We start from the raw sequence: 17,235 nt of genomic DNA on the forward strand, positions 1-17,235 counted from the left end.
GTCAGTGTTATATCACATAGTGAGAGACAACAGCAGTTTTTCCTCCTGTCCAGCTGCTGGCAGTAAAGCGACTTTCAAGTTGTATTCTGGCGATGTTTAACCTTCCTGGCAATGAATGTAATCAGTACAATAAACAAATGCCTCAGGCCTACGTATGATGTGATATTCATGATATTCAGTCCATCATTATTTTTGTCATAACAAGATATTCGCCTCTGTGCGAAGCGGCCTGCAAGTGCGGACGGGATAAATGAGAGGACGATGCGATTATATGAAACTTGTTTGGACTCCAACTGGAATTCACAATAAAAAAGGTAAATATGTTAATGGACTGTCGGAGCTTTGTTCTTGTACCTGATAAATAGTGGTTTATCTGCAGACAGACGTGATAGACAGGTAGGCAATCTGGTTGACAAGATGACAGGATTTCTTCGCAATGATGGTTTTGAGTGTAGTTTTCAATTAAATTAAAGTTCTTATTGTGTGAGGTTTTTTGTTTTTGTTTTTTTTTTTTTTACTTTTACAAATTTGCTTTCTATAATCACAGTGACTTTGATCTACACTATTCTAAAGTAAATGAAAGGTTTCATTAGAGACTATATACAAATAGTAAGATCTAAATATTTTAGGGCAGGACTGAAAAAAAAGGAAATTTACCTACCAAAATGAACTGATAATAAATAATTGGCTTAGTCTTTATGTAAACAAAAATTTTCCAGGTACCATCTACTCAGATGTATCAGTCTGAGGCTTTTCGTGTCATACAGGATAGTAGCCTTGGACTGTGGGAAATTATGATGCACTTTTTACTATTTTTGGCTGGACAGCAACAAAGCGAGGTCAGCCCTATAAATGCAAAAGTCCCTGAAATGAGTGATGAAGTTCTACCATTGTTAGGTCGAGTGCTGGAGTTTCCCTGTTGCCCTTTGAAAATGAATAGGCAGCAAACAGTCCTGTCCGCAGTTATGTCCACAGGAGCACAATGACCGTACATGTGCAGCCATATTCTGGGCTTTGACCTAGTTTTGTTTGACATTTAATTGACAAGATAATTCATTAAATAACCACCCCAAATTAAAATTAAATTAAATTCTGCAAATTAATTGTAAATCATAATTAACTAATTAATTAGCCCTAATTTATGCTACAGTTATTTGAGCAGGAGGTTGATATCAAGACATGGTAGTTTTGAGTTAAGGTCCATGGATGGTTGATTGTAAAAAATAGACATGAGAACAGAGGCTAATTCTATGTGATGTAATTAAACAATTGCTATACACTTAACTAAAAATTTCTCCTCCCTCTGCTCTCCATAGGTTTCAATCATGTCCGACCTGATCCAGACCACCTCTGACAGTCTGTGCAAACTGGTGCGCTGGGCTCACAGCCACGGAACCATCTGCAACCTCATCCCCAGCCTGCAGCACCTTACCTGCGGTCCCTACGGTGCCGTGCTGACACCTGAACCTGGTCCACACAGTAACAACATCCCTGTCGGTGTGTGGAGTTGTGGCGCTGGACACGCCTACCATTGGCCCCTCAGCGAACATAGCAAAGGTTGTGGAGCCTTAACGAATGTCAGCCAGGGCCAGGAGAGGTGTATTGGAGGGCGTCCGTCCAATAAGGTAAAGAAAATGTTTCATTGCTTCATTGCTGCAGACCTTTTCTCAGTGAGTCCACACTGCATATAACATTAAAAACAGGGATGACTTGTAAAATTCAAATCTAACTAAAATCAAAGTTACACAGTTACACAGCTGTCCTCACAGGCTGCGTGGTACACCCCTTGCTGAGCAAAGTCCCCTTAAGACTCACTGAGGTGCCAGGTGATGTTAACTCTGCGATTTCATTCTATAACCTTAATTTCCCATCTGTCCACCCTTTCTTACCTTCCAGTTGTCAGTGAGGGCAACATGTGACCTCTCCTGTAGCGAAGCTGCATCAGAGGGGGAGGAGTTTAGCAGCCGGCTGTTTGATGTTGCTGGATGCGATTCGTCGGCCACAGATGAAGATGGGGACTACGAGCCCCGCCCATCCAGGAAAAGAGGCGGGGCAGCAGGAGGAGCAGTTGCCGGCAAGAAGGTCAAGCAGGAAGCAACATCAGCAGAGGATTTTGGCACTACTGTTCACTCAGCTTGCACTGGGCTGGCAATGATGGACACTGTCAGTGTTTCACAGGCTTGTCAGGCTCCAAACACACACACTCAAATCACACACACACCCACGACCTGCCCTCAGCCCCAGCATGGACAGGATCTGGGGTGTGCAGGATTAATGGACTCAGAGATGGAACTGCTGGGAGGAGGCAGCTGCATGACAGGGACCACAGAGCAGGCTGAGAGATGCAGCTCCGCCACAGAGACTACAGAGAGGACTGCAGGTACAGCCTTGTTGTGTGGCTGGGACAAACATGCAATGATCAACCCTGGATATGTTTTTTTTTTTCTTTTTTCATTCAGTGTAAATAAAACTTGATTTTTTTTTATATGCTGTGTGACTTCCTATTGCGTACTATTTGTTGTTTCTTTGTGTGTGTATATCTGCAGGGGGGCAGAATGAGCTGGAGAAGCTACAAGCGCTACTTTGTGCAGAACGCAACCGCAACCAACAGATGACAGAGATCATCTCCAGTCTGAAGCAAGACAAAGAGCTTCTGCAGCAAGAAATCACTAAAAAAGCTGAACTCATCTGTGATTTCCTGCAGGACAAACTACGACCAGGTAGAGTTTGGTTTGAAAGTCCACCTATTGATGAATGAGCTGTCTATTAATGTTCACTCTCACAAAATTATTGCTTTTTTGGTTTTTGTGCAGTATCTTTCATACAACATTGCCTTTAAAAGTGCCTCACATAATGATAAATATATTAAAAAATAGATTCAAATAGTAAGAAAAAACTGATAAAAAGACAATATTGGTGACAACAGTAGTAGAAAAAGTAAAATAAATCGGTATGCTAATCAGAAAATTTGATACTCATATATACTCATACTGGCGTGAAAAGTCCAGGAGTGCCAAAATCAAAATGAAAACAAAAATAAAACACCAGCAAAAAATAATTTTTCACGTACTTTGACCTATAATACCCAGAGAGAACATAGTTACAGTCATCTTGCCTTTTTTATTGTTTTATAACATGAAAAAAATTGAGAGTTTTTCTAATTTTTTTTTTTATCTAGAGATGAGGTTGCGTCGTTGCCCTAATCAGGTGGAACCAGGATGTTCACACATGACCTCTCCTGACGATGTGGCGGGGCTTGAATCGCCAACAGTGTTCGACTCATTTGAGGAAATGGAGCTTCACCCTTTAGAGCACCACCGGCCCCTGAAGAGCAAGAGGAGTCGGGACGGAGAAAACACCCGAGTCAGGAGTAAGGACGTGGCACAACGATGAAGATAGACTACACTATGCTATATATGTGTGCTCATTGCTCAATACAGCATTCATTTGCTTTTTCTTTGTACTGATTGTGTCCCTGTATGTCTCTATTCCAGTGAAAAACGTGGTGGGTGTGATAGCGCGCTACATGGCAGCCCTCAAAGAGTTTCGCCGCAGCGTTTCCATGAAGGTGGCCTTCGACCGGGTCGGTGTGGACCGCAACACCATCTCCCGTACAGCGGCCATAGCTGAGCTCAGTCTCGCCGCTCCGGAAGTGTTTCATGCACTGGCACCGTGGGATGAGAAGGAGGAGACGCTGGCACATTATGCCCACCGCTGCCGACAGGCGATGGATGACAACATTAAGGCCAAGATCAAAACAATGAAGGCTAAAGGTGAACTGCTACCCATTGTGTCAAAGTGATGTGCACTTCTTTTATATATGTAAATGGATACCCTTGGATTGTTTGGAATCCTTATTCCAGGAATTTTTTGACAAGGTTGTTGTCAAAGCATTTTCTTTAGTTGTACCAACTTTTCGCCATGTCCTTTACTTCTAATGATTGTGTGGCAGCATTCGGGTCACATTTCTGCTGCCGTGGGGATTAAGTCTTTCTGTCCAGTGGATCTCACCTTGTATGGTTGTGATACATTTGTGCAATATTGTGACTCTGGAAAGAATAAACTCACCAAAACCAATCACTATTTTATGTGCAGTCATGGCAGCTCAGAATGCCAAGTTCCAACTTTGTGGTGGTCACTCATGCAGGCTTATTGTGTAATTGAATGGCTCGACCTTTGATGTTCCAGTAAGTAGTCTGATCAATAAGGGACTTTTTTTTGTACTCAGAGTTCAGTGGCTCCAACTATATGCATGGTAATGTACAGTATTCATTCTGTTGCATGTGTTGTTTGGTGTGCTGCCAACCAGTTTTACAATAAACCACTGAAAACAGTTAGCAAAGTTAAGCAAGTCTCAGTTCATGTTAGAGAGAATCCATCATTACTGTGTGTCGTAAAGAATTTCAGCCACTTGAGTAGAGGATTTTAAATAAATGCTTTTCAATGTATTTAGACCTTGTGCCCCCAAACTCTTTTTTTTTTCACAAATAAAAGCTGAAATTCAGTACATACTGTATATAGAACTGAACATAACAACTTTATTACCCAAAGATGTAAATCCATTACAATGTAAAAAACCCATCAAAATGTGTATTTTATGGAAAAGCCTGTGATAATGCAGTGAAAGGCAACAGCAGGATTTACTGTATTTCTGTAAAATTTGTTTTTGGCCCCTGAATGACTTGACAGGATGTTTTGCACTTATCTTGCACCTTCTTCCGTCTTGTCTTGAAAGCTTTCCTAAATTCAGCAGTGAGCTTGTTGGTCTGGAAAATGTAAAAATGAAAGCTTCTCACTCCCCTGAGATTGTTTACAACATGACAAACAACTGTCCATTAATCACAGACTTAAAACAGGGAGAGACACGAGTCTGGTGTGCATGTGTGTCGTCTCAAAGCTTTGCCTCACACTGGCAGCAGGATGGGGAAAAGAGGTAAAGAGTTCAAGACTCAGGCTCCAGGCGTGGGAGGACCGGCAGGATGAGGTTTCCAAATGAGGAGTCCTGAGTGATGAAGAAGCCTGATGAGTGTGCCTGTGCATGCTGCAGTGGGAGACACACATAGCCAAAGGTCTACTTAAGAAGTTTTTACTGGCAATAGCCATTCAATAATGGTATGCATTAAACAAACAAGGTGTAACTTGGGGGCAGATTTTGCTACCTTTGGACAGAGGTAGGCTAACTGTTTGCCCCTGTTTCTGGTCTTTATGCTAAGCTAACCGCCTGCTCACTGTGGCTTCACATTTTATAGACGGATATGGAAGTGGTTTTTATATTCTCATCTGGCGAGAAAATAAATATGTGCAAACAGAACAGACAAAATTACAGAGGAACCTCATTGCATAGTGGCCCTGGAGAAAACAACAATCTTTCTTAGTTTATCTAGAAAATGTATTAGTTCAACTTGGTTGGTGTTTTGTTTTGAGCTTCTTTGCATTTCTGTATAACGTTTCATGTTTCTGTGAAAAAACATGAAGGTGCCTTTGTGACAAAAAATGCGGCCTGCATCAGAATAATGTCTTAAAATCACTTTCAAATATCATGAAGACATGCCAAACACAGGAAAACAACTCTAATAGCACTTTGCTGAGTACTGTGTGAGAGAGTTAAAAGGATGTGAAGCTGCATTTGTTTTCTGTCTGTCTCACCTGCAGGGCAGCTTTCTGCTGCGCAGCGATGTGCTGCTGTTCTGCGTTGTCCCTGAACTCCTTCAGACTCGGTCTGGACAGCGAGATGCTATAAAATGAGAGAGCAAGGAGAAAAGAGAGATTGCTTATAAAGTTGCATGTAACTGGAACATGTACTGACAATACCCTCTACTTTGGAATGAGAAAGCCGCCGTTAGCGTCCATGGCAGGCAGATGGATAGATAGATAGACACTTTATTGATCCCGAGAGAAATTAAATAATGCACTAGTGCAACAGTGCACTGTTTCTACCTGGCTCCAGGTGTGTTCATGGACTGATTCTGCATCAGCCGTCTCCTCTCCTTCTCCAGCTCAGCCAGGATTGCTACCCGTGTCTTGTTTGGATAGGCTGGATGGAGACAAAAAGAAGAGAAAGACAGAATGACAAAGAGGAAACAGAGAAGATACAAGAGGTTACACTAAATGGCTAAAAGAGAGATGTTTCGCATTGTATAAATGAGTTATTTAATGCAGAGAGAACAAAATGTATAGGATTATGAAGTTATTTCAATTGGCTGTAAAATTAATGTAGCGGTGGCCACAGTTGCATAGGAACTACAGAAGCTGCTTTAGCTTAGTTAGCTATGTTTCCCAAAAGACGAACCAGAGAGAAAAGATGCTCTCAGGGCATGCGGGATTCGGAGCAACGCCTCAACGAGTCGGGACGGATCGATCAAAAAAGTTCAACACCAATATCCTTTGTCCCAAAAACATATACAATTACCTTGTCCTGGAGGATTAGCAGCCATGTCGGCGCAAGTAGCAAGAGGCAGGTCAAATTCCAAACTATAGAAAGGATTATATTAATCGATTTGGCTAATTTTATCTGTCTGTGTTTCCGTCCACCTAGCTACCGTTACACTGGTGGATAACACACAACGATAAAAGTCCCCCTGGACGATAAGTGGAACGTAATTAACCCGAGCTGTATGAACTACAAATAAATTGCTATTGTACAAAACTTCGACAATAAGTGAAAGTTTTAAAAAAGCATAAAACTCGACTGTGTACGGATCGGCTGCCTTTTGCCTCTGGAGCCATTTACCGGCCGGTAGCTTAGATAGACAGAAGTACAAAAAAATGACGTCTCACTCTGCTAGTACTTCCGATAGAGCGAACAATTCGAAATTCAGGTGTAGTTGCTAAGCTTTTCTCCTGAGCTTTCCATCACATCTGCTGTTCCTCTTCAGCGAATGAGGTTTGGTTAGTTGTAACGGAGGTAGCTGATGCTGTGGTTTATCAAACTGATACATTTGGGGGAATATGATCAAGGTTCACAGTTTCAGTAACACTATAGTGATCTTCTCAATAGACAATCTTTAACACCTTAGTCGCCATTTATTGTCACGTGATGCATATGTTTACATCCGGGTTCGTGTAGATTAATCTCCGGAGCTGCGCAGTGGGAGTCAGCTGACAGCTGTGACCAACCAGCGGATGTAACATCTCAAGTGAGGAGACCCTGAACTGAGAAAAAAAAGCCTCATAGTGTCTACACTAAGCTGCGGAGAACCGGACCGTCGTTATCCCCGAAACCCGGTCACTTCTTTCCGCCTCTTGCAGGATGAGTGTCGGCGCTCCGAGAGGCCTGGCCAGCTCGGGGCAGAAGCCCATCGCGGAGATCTTCCATCCTCTGTCTGCCGCCGAGGAGTCGCTTTCAGTCACCGTTAACGTCGGAGGGGACAAGGTAGGGTCTGCTAGGGGCGAGACCGGTCTGGCGGTTTGAAGACAACCACGGGATGTAGAGAGGATGGTTAACCAAACTAAACTCTGTAGCGTTACACTAACCTGTTTTCAGGCTGGCATCAGTTTTAATGGCTAAATCCACCCAGCGAGAAGTAGCAGACTAAAATAAGTTTAATGACTGAAATACAGTAAACACTAATCGGTTAATTTTCTGCTCAGCGTTCATTATTTTTGTTTGCATTAATGCTTACTGATCGTGACTGGAGGTTAAAGTTGAGCGGAATCGTTTGCCTCAGAATTACTGTTGCATGAAAGATAAATCTCCAAAACCATGACAGTGTTTTAGCTGGCTGTGTCTTAACTTTAAGTCTTAATTTTCATTGCAATGCAACGACAAAATCACGAAAGCATTCAAACAAAGGCGCAAAAAGGGAGAATGTGATCTTACTCAATACACACAAGCTCACCAACACACACACAAAGGTTCACTACCGTGTTAACTCCATTTAAATGCGATTGTTTTTACGCACGTTGCATTACACACACTTCAGGTTGTGCATGTTTTAGAAAACACATTTCTCTCCTCTCTCCACTCTGTGAAAGGCGACCTGACATTGTTAGCAGGTTTGGTGTGCTAAGTAACCAGTGATGGACACAAAGCTTTTATTCTTCCTGTTTTACTTATGAGTAACAAGCTTAGCAACCACTAAGTATTGCGGTTAATTATTGCCAGTCCGAGATGCTGTTTTTATGTCCTTCCATTAAAGTTAGCTTTCCTGGTAAGGTGCTGTCCTTTTTCGTGCGTATTTGACTCAGATAAGCAGAGCTAAGAGGCATAACGAACCTCCACACAAGTTAATGATGTAAAGTCTGTAAGTTATCCTGTTTACGCTCAACACCAAGAAAGTAATGGTTCTGGTCCCAAGCTGTCAGCAGAAAATTGAAACTATTTGTCAGCATATTTAAATAAAATTTGATGGAAAGTTAGATCATGTTTCAGGGAACGTTGATTCATTTTTCCACATACTTCAGGATCCGTGTCTAGATTGTTTTTGGAAGGGTTCTTTTTCTGTTAAATGTTGGGATGTTTGTTTGGTTTTTTTTGCAAATCCAGATCCAGTTGCATTCATAAATATTTCTTCTTATTAAAGTAATTTATTTAGAGTTTTGTACCACCACGGTAGATGAATGTGCTCCTGGAGTATCATCTTCAGTTTGTCACATTTTAAATATTTATCTGAGGGCTATATGTTTAATAGGCACCTTGTATAAGAGGGCTAATGCTCTGAACATATTTTGTGTAGTATGTTTGTCTTTTTCCTTCTTTTTGTTCCACCTGAGGTTCACATAAAAATCACATCACTGACATACCGCTAAGATATGGTCTTAGTCTCTTAACCTGGGAGACCAAACGGCATGTTGTGTTTATTCAGGTATTTTTTTAAAACCCTGAATTTGCGGTGCATGATCGAGGGCGACATTTTTACTCAGTCTCGCAATATCAGTAATATGGTGAGAGGAGATTTTAGCGACGATAATGTTTGGTGTTTGCTGCAGTATTTAATCATATTCTTAAGCTGAGATTGGTATCACTTGATAGGCCTATTTCAGAGCAGATATTTTGACATGTCACAGTAGGAAAAGCACACGTGTCACCATCACACTGGGACACCTGAATAAGAATTTGGATATGATGGCCAATTGTGCATGTGTGTTTCACTGTTCATCTTAATAACTCACTAACTCTAAAGTGCAACATTGAAGCTCCATTACAGTGTCTCAATAAGCAGAACTCCACATTATATCATTCCTGTATCACAATATTGATGATCACATTGTTACATCTCTGAACTCTGTTATGCATTTAAGCAGGAATCCATTTCCCCTCAAATATAATAGTTCCAGAGTCTTCCTCGCTGTCTGTCTGAGCGTGGCTTGTGTTGTGGTGTCCTGTTGTTCACTCACAGTGGTGTAATGATGCAAACGCAATGCAATTATCTGATCTGTGATTATCAGTGCAGGTTAGCACGACAGTGTTAAAAAAAAAAAAAAAAAAAAAAACTGACAGTGTGAGCTGCCTGTGTGTGGTCAGTGTGTGAAGTTTCAAAGTGTGTGTGTGAGTGAGACACTGATTGAATTGGAAAGTTGCACACCTGCCTACTTCAGGCAGTTTAATAAAAAAAAATGTGTGTGTGTGGCAGATCGAGGTGATTAAGGTTGAACATTAGCTTCTCTGCTTCCATGCACCTTAACCTGTCTGAGAAGAAAGTAGTTCCCTCCTCTAGAGTGGCAAGATGCAACCTCAGAGGGCATCAGCGGCTGGTGAGAAGTATTGTCAGGAGTTTAGATCAACTCAGGTTGTTGTACTGGGAGATTTGCTTGGTTGGTTTTATTTTCAGGACCACTTTTGACGGTGTAGCCCTATTGCCTCTGTTTTATCTACAGTCCGGTTGCAGAGTTTACATTTCAGTCTTGCCTGCCTGTAATTTGTTAATGCGATCTTTAGAGTCCCTTCCAAATGTGTAGTAATAATTTAATCCATTCTGAAAAAAGTAAGCTCAACCACATAGGCCTCAAATCCACAAGTTGCTCTATTCATTTGAAGAGACACATGGAAATGATTATTTTCCAGACAGTTGTATTTTTCCATATTAAGGTTGTGGAAATGTATCCCCAGTCCACAAATGCCCCATTTCTATCCCCTCATCCATCATTAAATTAGAAAGACAGGAGTTGTGTCAGATGATGTAGGGTGTGTACGAAGCAGCAGCCTCAACAAGAGCTCCATTCACGGAGAGAAACAACTGCATCAGCATCAGCATCAATCTATCAGCTCTTTGTGTGCAGCTTTTCCCACCACATCTTCTGACTGTGATGCCCTCATTGTCTCTGTCCATGCAGGAAGCAGGGCTGACCAATGGCACGCCGGTCGAGACGTCGAGTCCTGCCTCCGCGTCCTCCCTCTTCAACAGGCTGCAGCTGGACGACGACCTGGAGGCAGATGTCCGGGACCTCTACGCCTCCACGGAAACCCGCGACCTATTCGTCACAGTCGACGACCCAAAGAAGCATGTCTCCACCATGGAGACCTACATCACCTACAGAGTGTCCACCAAGGTCTGCTATTGGCTGATGTCACGTTAACACTGTCTGCGTTTCTTTGGACAATAATGGCTGTACTAAACTGTACTAAATGTTATGTAGTGGGATTATAGATGGTGTTGAACATGTTTTATCCTCCCTACCAGTTATTTATACTTAATGTTACTCCTAACCATTTCTCAAAGCCAACAGTTAATATCTCTGCACCACTGCGCAGGTAATCCATCATACAGCGCATTTAATCCTCCTAGTGTTTGTCGTATTTTGTTGAGTTTCATTATTATTTTATAAAACTTGGTGGGGTGTTCAAGTCAAATTTTATATCCAAGTGCTAAGAGCTGGTTGATGAACAGCAGTGTGTAAGAAATGTGTTATATGTTCCTCAACATGCAGGAGCTAACAATTAAGATTTTAATTCATCCAAAAGTTGGTAAAGATTTTATCATAAAGGAAACTCACTTAGCGTGTTTTGGAGACAAACACTGAATGTGAATACATTTTTACCACATTAACCAAAGTTAACAATTTCATGGTGCTGGCTGTGAGTCACTGTGAGACTCTGTTACCTGTGCCACCCACAGGAATGGAAATTAGTAGCAGCAGCTGCAGCAGTTTAGAGCCACAGACATGCCACCTTTAGGCAAAGAATATATCTCAGGGTTTAGAACGCATAGGAGTTCAGTTAGGAAAAACTTTTCCCCCAACTTTCCCATAAAAAGTGCATATTCAATAGGAAGTGTGTCCAGTACCTTATGTTTACCAAGTGGATCCTCTGTTCCATCCCTCAAATGTCTTTGACAGTAAACAGATCAGGAGATCTCACATTGTCCAGACCTAGTAGAGAATTGTAGCTGTGGAGACCTGTCTATCATGTAATGAAAGAAACAGATTCAGAGGGAGACACTGCCAGGAGCTGACGACAGCTATGTACACTGTGGTCCTTCGGCTCAGAGGCTCTAGACAAATATCACATCCCAACATGAGCACAAAGTGTTAATTGAGAGCATGTGGGGGCGCATCTCTTAACGGTGAATTGTGAGAGAGAGATAGAGAGAGTGTGTTTATGTGCATGCACTGTTAGTTATATTACAAGGTCAATACACATGTACAACCATCCTATGATGAACAGAGACAAGGCCATCTTCCAGTTTAATGTGTACATGGAAATTCTGCCATGAATTTGTAAATAAATACACAATGAAAACTGATCCAAATTTACTAAACTAATTGTCTATAAACTTATGTTACTGGTGTGAAGTAACCCTTAATTCATTGCTACTGATCAAAAAACGTGTCGTCCTTGCATATATTCTAAATTGTATTTGTGTCTTTTAGGAGGTCATTTAAATATTGTATCCTCCCAGCTAACACAGCAAATGCACTTGTGTGTGTGTTTTCTTCAGACAACACGGATAGAGTTTGACCTCCCTGAGTACTGTGTGCGACGGCGCTACCAGGACTTTGACTGGCTGAGGATCAAGTTGGAGGACAGTCAGCCGACCCACCTCATCCCTGTAGGTCAAATGAGCCACGACGCATGCCTACGCACTCTCCTGGTTTCCATTTAGAATCGTTTCATTTGCACTCTGCTCTGCTTCTCCTCTTTCCTCCTCCTCATCTCTCTTCACCTCTAGCCGCTGCCAGAGAAGTTTGTGATGAAGGGCGTGGTCGATCGTTTTTCGGAGGAGTTTGTGGAGACGAGGATGAAAGCTTTGGACAAGTTCCTGAAGCGAGTCGCCGACCACCCCGTCCTCTCCTTCAACCCACATCTAAACGCTTTCCTGTCTGCAAAGGTAAGACAGCGCAAGCGTGGGATGTTCAGGGACATTTTCATCTTTTATAAGAATTAATGTCCTTATTTCTCTGTGTGTGTTGTCTCTAAGTAGCTGCGACACAAGACAAGAATTTATTGATCCCTTTGGGGAAACGAGGTTGTTGTAAAATAATTGGACTGAGACAGAAGGGAAGGAAAGAAAGTAGGGCATAAGCATAGCAGAACAGTATCAAATCTACTGTGAAAACAGAAGAAGCACACAAGTGACACTTTCAGCATGTTGCAGCCTGTTGTCACTGTGTGTCTGCAGGACCTGAATAAGCGCCAGGGTCTGGCCTTGCTGACCAAGGTGGGCGAGTCTGTGAAGCATGTGGCTGGAGGCTACAAGCTACGGGCGCGGCCGGCGGAGTTCTGTGCCATGGGAGAATACCTGGACACGTTCAGCCAGAAACTGGGAACCATCGACCGCATCGCCCAGCGGATCCTCAAAGAGCAGTCAGGTATCTGACTGATGTCGTAAAGTGACTCATGTCACTCGGGTTGATGATTCTTCTTCCTGATTCATTATAATTTGACAATAAAGCAATCAATAAATAGATGAATTAATACAAAATGAATAAAGAAACTCCGGGGAATTAATAGTAAAACAGTTTGATTTACAGTTAATTTTAGCAAATGAAATGTGGAAAAAGGACTTGTTATTCTCTTTGATCTCCCATCATCATTTACACACAGCTTTATTGTAGTCAAACTGGGATTTAACAACTGGCTTGATAGCTGAAGCCACTTCTTTGCTGTACTTTTACCATACATGTTTTTTAGGTACCAGCAACAGAGCCTCTAATAATAGTACTCCCCATACTCTCCGTTTTCATTCAGTAGACCTACTTACTTCCTGCTGTTTGCATGTGCTACATGATGATGGTGCTTGTGGTTAGCTTTGGCATGAGTGGTTTAGGCTTTAGTTGGGCGGCTAACGCTGGCTTGTGTGACTTTATCTGCAGTATTGACCTGCTCAGTGTAGTGTTTGGTTTGGAGAAAAACCCACAGACCTTTGGGCCTTGCAGGGTGCATGGTTAATAACTGCAGGCCTCACACATGCATGGCAAGTGATTCTGTAAATTACCTGTCATGTGCTGTGTGAAGCACTCGCTGTCACCATCTGTTCAAGGGATTTCAGAAGTGCTACGGTCTTAGGCCTAAAAAACGAATCTGCAGTGTAAACCAAAGGTCCTTGTTTGCATATTGGAGGAGATAAGATGGAAACTTGTGGAACTGTAGATAATGAAGGCCTACGAGCTGACAGTGAGCGTTTAAAAAAGGCAAATGCCGTGCATGCTTGAGTCAGCAGCCTGGCGTTTAGCCACCACTCTCTCTCATGTGTAATTTACAAATTTAGACGTTGCAGTTGAACATGGCGATTCCGCCATGTCGCCTGTGAGGACAGAGACAAAGTTTTGCTGTAAATGTATATACCAGTCCAACAGTGTCTTGTGATGTTAGCTCGATCTTAAAATGTAGACACAGAGTATCCGCTGGTAGTATGAAAAAGACTGTAACTGTAGTTTTTGCTTGGTCATCTAACCTTTGCTTTTTTTTCCCTTTCACCTCCACTAGAGTACCTGACAGAGCTGCGTGAGTATGGCACCGTCTACTCTAGCTGGGCGACGTCTGAGGAGGAGCTGCAGCGTCCCCTGGAGGGTGTGGCTGACTGTGTGACGACGTGCTGCAGAGCACTGGAGGACCAGAGTGAGAACATGAGCCAGGACTTCCTGCCCGTTCTCAGAGAGTACCTCCTCTACATAGAGTCCATGAAGGTAAGAGGGACATTTTGTCTGATGTTCTAAAAGTCACTGGACAAAATCTGGACTTTATCATCAGTGGGAAAGGGTAATCAAGGGTCTTTATTGACTTCAGCTCTGACCTTTTCTGGTGCGTTGAAGTGAAGGACTTCAGTGTGTAAATAGTTTTCCACTCATCTGTGTTCTAGAAGCACTCATTGAGCTTGAAAGAGAGACTGAAGTAAAACATCGTCACTGGCCTCCACCGGCTTGCTTTCTGCCAGAAAGTGCGTTCATGATGTGGAACGAAAGAAAGAAATACTCTACTGTCAGTTAGTTGTCTATTTTTAGTGAGTTTAAAATGCAGTATATTATATGTGCTAATTTTGGTGAAAGACTTTAGAGACTGCAGTACTGCAACAAAAAAGTGTGAAAATTTATTCTTTAATTTATAATGATGAAAAAATACATCACATGAAAACAAACCCTTTCAGAGTCCGTCCTTTACCCTGCCACACATGCTATGTCCCAAATTTATACTTCATACTAATTCTGTACATCCTGCACCACTTACTGATCATCGTAGTATACAGCTTATTGTACTTGAAATGATACATGTTCAATATCTGATGTCAATCAACCTGTGATCTTTGAATGTCAGCGACAATTGAATTTAAACTAAATGCTTATACCAAGATTTAATTTGTTGTTTTTTTGTTTTGCTTTTTTTGTTTCATTATCTAGGATCTCTCTGGAGCTGTCTACCCAAAATTTGTTAAAACAAAAACTAAAAACTTTTGCTTCCTCTAAGCTGAGTTGCCTTTGACGCAGAACAGAAGAAGTGCCATCTAAGATTCTTCATGTGTCATGTCCTCAACGAGCTGATTCAGCTCGGCTCTCTGTCTCTCTCTCTCTCTCTCTCATCTCTCACAAATGTTACCGTGTCTGTAAAGGTCACATTAACAGTGCGAAATAAAACAAGGTTTTCTGGTTGATTACAGAATGTTTTGAGGAAGCGGGACCAGAGCCAGGCTGAGTACGAGGGTCGATTAGAAGCAGCCATATTGCGCAGACAGGAGGACAGAACGCCAGTAAGCCTCCTCCTCCTCTCATCTGAATCTGAAGCTGCTCTCACATATGAATGCCTTCATATTTACTGTGTTCACCATTGCCATTTGTGTCTGTAGTTACCCAAAGATCACTGCAGCGTATTACTTTCTCTCCCTAAAATGTCTGTGTTGTACAACAAGCACATGCTGGGATATTTAACTATTTTAATACAAGTGTTTAAAGGATTAAATGATAATATGTCACATTATTTTGTTTTTAAGAACTTCAAAAGTTATTTTAGAGTAAAAAAAAGGGAAAATAGGTGAAAATCGTCCATTGCTTTGTCAAGTTACACTGATACGACCCTCCCATCCAAATCTCCTGCACCACTCAAACCCCTGTGGTTGTAGTCCCGCAACCTGTAGTCTTGTATTATGTCCCCTGAAGGCCCCTGTAGCTTTAGTTTTCTCTGTCGTCGTAGATGCCAGTGGAAGTAGAGAAATGCCAGGACAAAGTGGAGTGTTTCAATGCAGACCTGAAGGCAGACTGGGAGCGCTGGCAGAGCAACAAGAGACAAGACTTCAAACAGCTCCTCACAGGCATGGCCGACAAAAACATCATGTACTATGAAAAGGTATGCACTGTGTAGTAAACCTACAAACACTGCGTTGTTTTGTGATAATTGATGAAAAATATTTTGATGGTTAGAGCAGAAACATTATAATTCCTGAGGAAAATCAAAAATCAGTAACACAATATAATACAAGTGTCACTTATTGCAATAGGAAATGACGCATTTTATATTTTAGTTTATTAAGAAAAATGGGGTTGACCAGATCCATATCAATTATGGACACAATAGCCCTTGATGATGCTCTATAGTTAAGATTTTAAGTTTTTTTTTTTTTTTTTTTTTTTTTTAAGTTCATAGTCTCATAGTGTGGTCTACACTTGATATGCTGGAATGTAACATACAGTATAATTACTGGGGTATTCTCTAGTACCATATAGTGAACATGGGAAGGGTCATTGAAATCCTGCACAGCGTCGAAAACGTGATAATTCATAGCTGTGTCAACAACAAAAACAGAGTTCGATTCTTTGCTCAGGAAGCGAGCAAAACTTGTTCATTACATAGTGAAAGAGTACAGTTTGTGCAGGAATGTGTAAAATCAGATACTGGTATTTACATGAAGGTTCCACAGATGATAAGAAAATCTTTCTCTTGTATGCCTTGCATTTCTGTCTGTCTGTCTGTCTGTCACCCCCTTCTTTCCCTTCCACCTCTTGTTTTTTTCCCCCCTCCCCTCCATCAACTTCCAACAACATCCATCTCCACCCTCTGCAGTGCCAGGCAGCGTGGGAGTCGCTCATAACGCTCCTCCAAGACAAACAGACTGAAGACAAAACGAGTGAGACGAACTGAAACAGAGTCCTCATGCCTCTGCATCCCCCACCACCCAACACACACACACACACACACACACACACACACACACACACACACACACCTACACCTCTGTATAACACACTTTCTCATGCCAAGGAAGAGGACCAACCGGGCAGCAGATCTGAACTGCTGGACTCTGCCCTTGTTCTCCTGTGAGACGACTCACAGATCTGACCTGCGAAGGATTTAACAAATGGTGCGTTCAAGAACAGCAGGGAAAGAGGAGAGACCTGCTACATACAGACATTTTCTCTTTTTTAATTTTTTTCATATCTTCATATTTCTAATTAACTGTCAGTTATCAGTGTTGCTTGTGTTGATTTCTGTCTGTTCCCTCCATGTTCTCATTTAGCCAAGTGTGAAGAATAACCCTCGCAAAAAGCAGATAAAAATAATATTTTGAGTGGGAGTGAAGTATGAAGCATTTTGAGAATCCCCAAGATTTTTTTTACTGTCAAGTTGTAAAAGCTGCTGAAAATGTAACCCCAAAACTCTACTGGAACAAGACTCTTAAAGGCATTGTGTTGTGTGTAAATTTAAAGGGCCATACATGTTATTTTTGCATGTTATTGCCCATAAAACTATACTTGCTATTACTCTTTTTCCATTTGCCCTGCACCCATTATTATTATGAAATTCAGCCTGCAGGGACTTGAAACTTGCTGTGCTGTATCAGAATGTCATGACACCACGCATGGATAGAGAAG

At 41.9% G+C, this 17,235-nt stretch overlaps 3 protein-coding genes across 5 annotated transcripts; 2 read left to right on the top strand and 1 right to left on the bottom strand.

Moving 5' to 3' along the window:
• The first annotated feature begins 72 nt into the window (after window positions 1–72).
• Window positions 73–4,425, top strand: LOC124051379. The gene is made up of 6 exons (XM_046374691.1): window positions 73–314; window positions 1,317–1,625; window positions 1,897–2,380; window positions 2,547–2,720; window positions 3,179–3,370; window positions 3,495–4,425. Exons 2-6 carry the CDS (start codon window positions 1,326–1,328, stop codon window positions 3,800–3,802), a joined length of 1,458 nt encoding a protein of 485 aa, XP_046230647.1. The 5' UTR covers window positions 73–314; window positions 1,317–1,325; the 3' UTR covers window positions 3,803–4,425.
• A 93-nt stretch (window positions 4,426–4,518) lies between these two features.
• On the bottom strand, window positions 4,519–7,011 carry LOC124051382 (SOSS complex subunit C-like). 3 transcript variants are annotated; one of them, XM_046374696.1, is made up of 5 exons: window positions 6,410–7,011; window positions 5,938–6,034; window positions 5,647–5,734; window positions 4,909–5,002; window positions 4,519–4,766 (listed from the first exon to the last, which is right to left on the bottom strand). In XM_046374696.1, exons 1-4 carry the CDS (start codon window positions 6,432–6,434, stop codon window positions 4,943–4,945), a joined length of 270 nt encoding a protein of 89 aa, XP_046230652.1. In that variant the 5' UTR covers window positions 6,435–7,011; the 3' UTR covers window positions 4,519–4,766; window positions 4,909–4,942. The 3 variants fall into 3 exon arrangements, with proteins under 3 accessions (XP_046230652.1, XP_046230650.1, XP_046230651.1); XM_046374694.1 differs by having other exon boundaries at window positions 4,909–5,041; window positions 6,410–6,766; XM_046374695.1 differs by having other exon boundaries at window positions 4,519–5,002; window positions 6,410–7,008.
• A 54-nt stretch (window positions 7,012–7,065) lies between these two features.
• Window positions 7,066–17,129, top strand: snx30 (sorting nexin family member 30). The gene is made up of 9 exons (XM_046374693.1): window positions 7,066–7,372; window positions 10,273–10,488; window positions 11,877–11,987; window positions 12,108–12,266; window positions 12,558–12,747; window positions 13,865–14,064; window positions 15,030–15,119; window positions 15,560–15,712; window positions 16,427–17,129. The coding sequence occupies exons 1-9, from the start codon at window positions 7,250–7,252 to the stop codon at window positions 16,502–16,504; spliced, it is 1,320 nt and encodes a 439-aa protein (XP_046230649.1). The 5' UTR covers window positions 7,066–7,249; the 3' UTR covers window positions 16,505–17,129.
• The last annotated feature ends 106 nt before the right edge of the window (window positions 17,130–17,235 follow it).

This window comes from Scatophagus argus, chromosome 20, assembly GCF_020382885.2.
Source record: "Scatophagus argus isolate fScaArg1 chromosome 20, fScaArg1.pri, whole genome shotgun sequence".
Lineage (NCBI taxonomy): Eukaryota > Metazoa > Chordata > Actinopteri > Scatophagidae > Scatophagus > Scatophagus argus.

What these genes read in the sequence shown, in the direction of transcription:
- snx30 (XM_046374693.1), top strand. Translation starts at nt 7,250, where the DNA reads ATGAGTGTCGGCGCTCCGAGAGGCCTGGCCAGCTCGGGGCAGAAGCCC. An exon ending in CCTACAGAGTGTCCACCAAG is followed by an intron (nt 10,489 to 11,876) that starts GTCTGCTATTGG and finishes TGTTTTCTTCAG; the next exon opens with ACAACACGGATAGAGTTTGA. An exon ending in AGCCGACCCACCTCATCCCT is followed by an intron (nt 11,988 to 12,107) that starts GTAGGTCAAATG and finishes CTTCACCTCTAG; the next exon opens with CCGCTGCCAGAGAAGTTTGT.
- LOC124051379 (XM_046374691.1), top strand. Translation starts at nt 1,326, where the DNA reads ATGTCCGACCTGATCCAGACCACCTCTGACAGTCTGTGCAAACTGGTG. An exon ending in GAGGGCGTCCGTCCAATAAG is followed by an intron (nt 1,626 to 1,896) that starts GTAAAGAAAATG and finishes CTTACCTTCCAG; the next exon opens with TTGTCAGTGAGGGCAACATG. An exon ending in GCAGGACAAACTACGACCAG is followed by an intron (nt 2,721 to 3,178) that starts GTAGAGTTTGGT and finishes TTTTTTATCTAG; the next exon opens with AGATGAGGTTGCGTCGTTGC.
- LOC124051382 (XM_046374694.1), bottom strand. Translation starts at nt 6,434, where the DNA reads ATGGCTGCTAATCCTCCAGGACAAG. An exon ending in TGCTAATCCTCCAGGACAAG is followed by an intron (nt 6,035 to 6,409) that starts GTAATTGTATAT and finishes GTCTCCATCCAG; the next exon opens with CCTATCCAAACAAGACACGG. An exon ending in AGCAGAAAGCTGCCCTGCAG is followed by an intron (nt 5,042 to 5,646) that starts GTGAGACAGACA and finishes CTCCCACTGCAG; the next exon opens with CATGCACAGGCACACTCATC.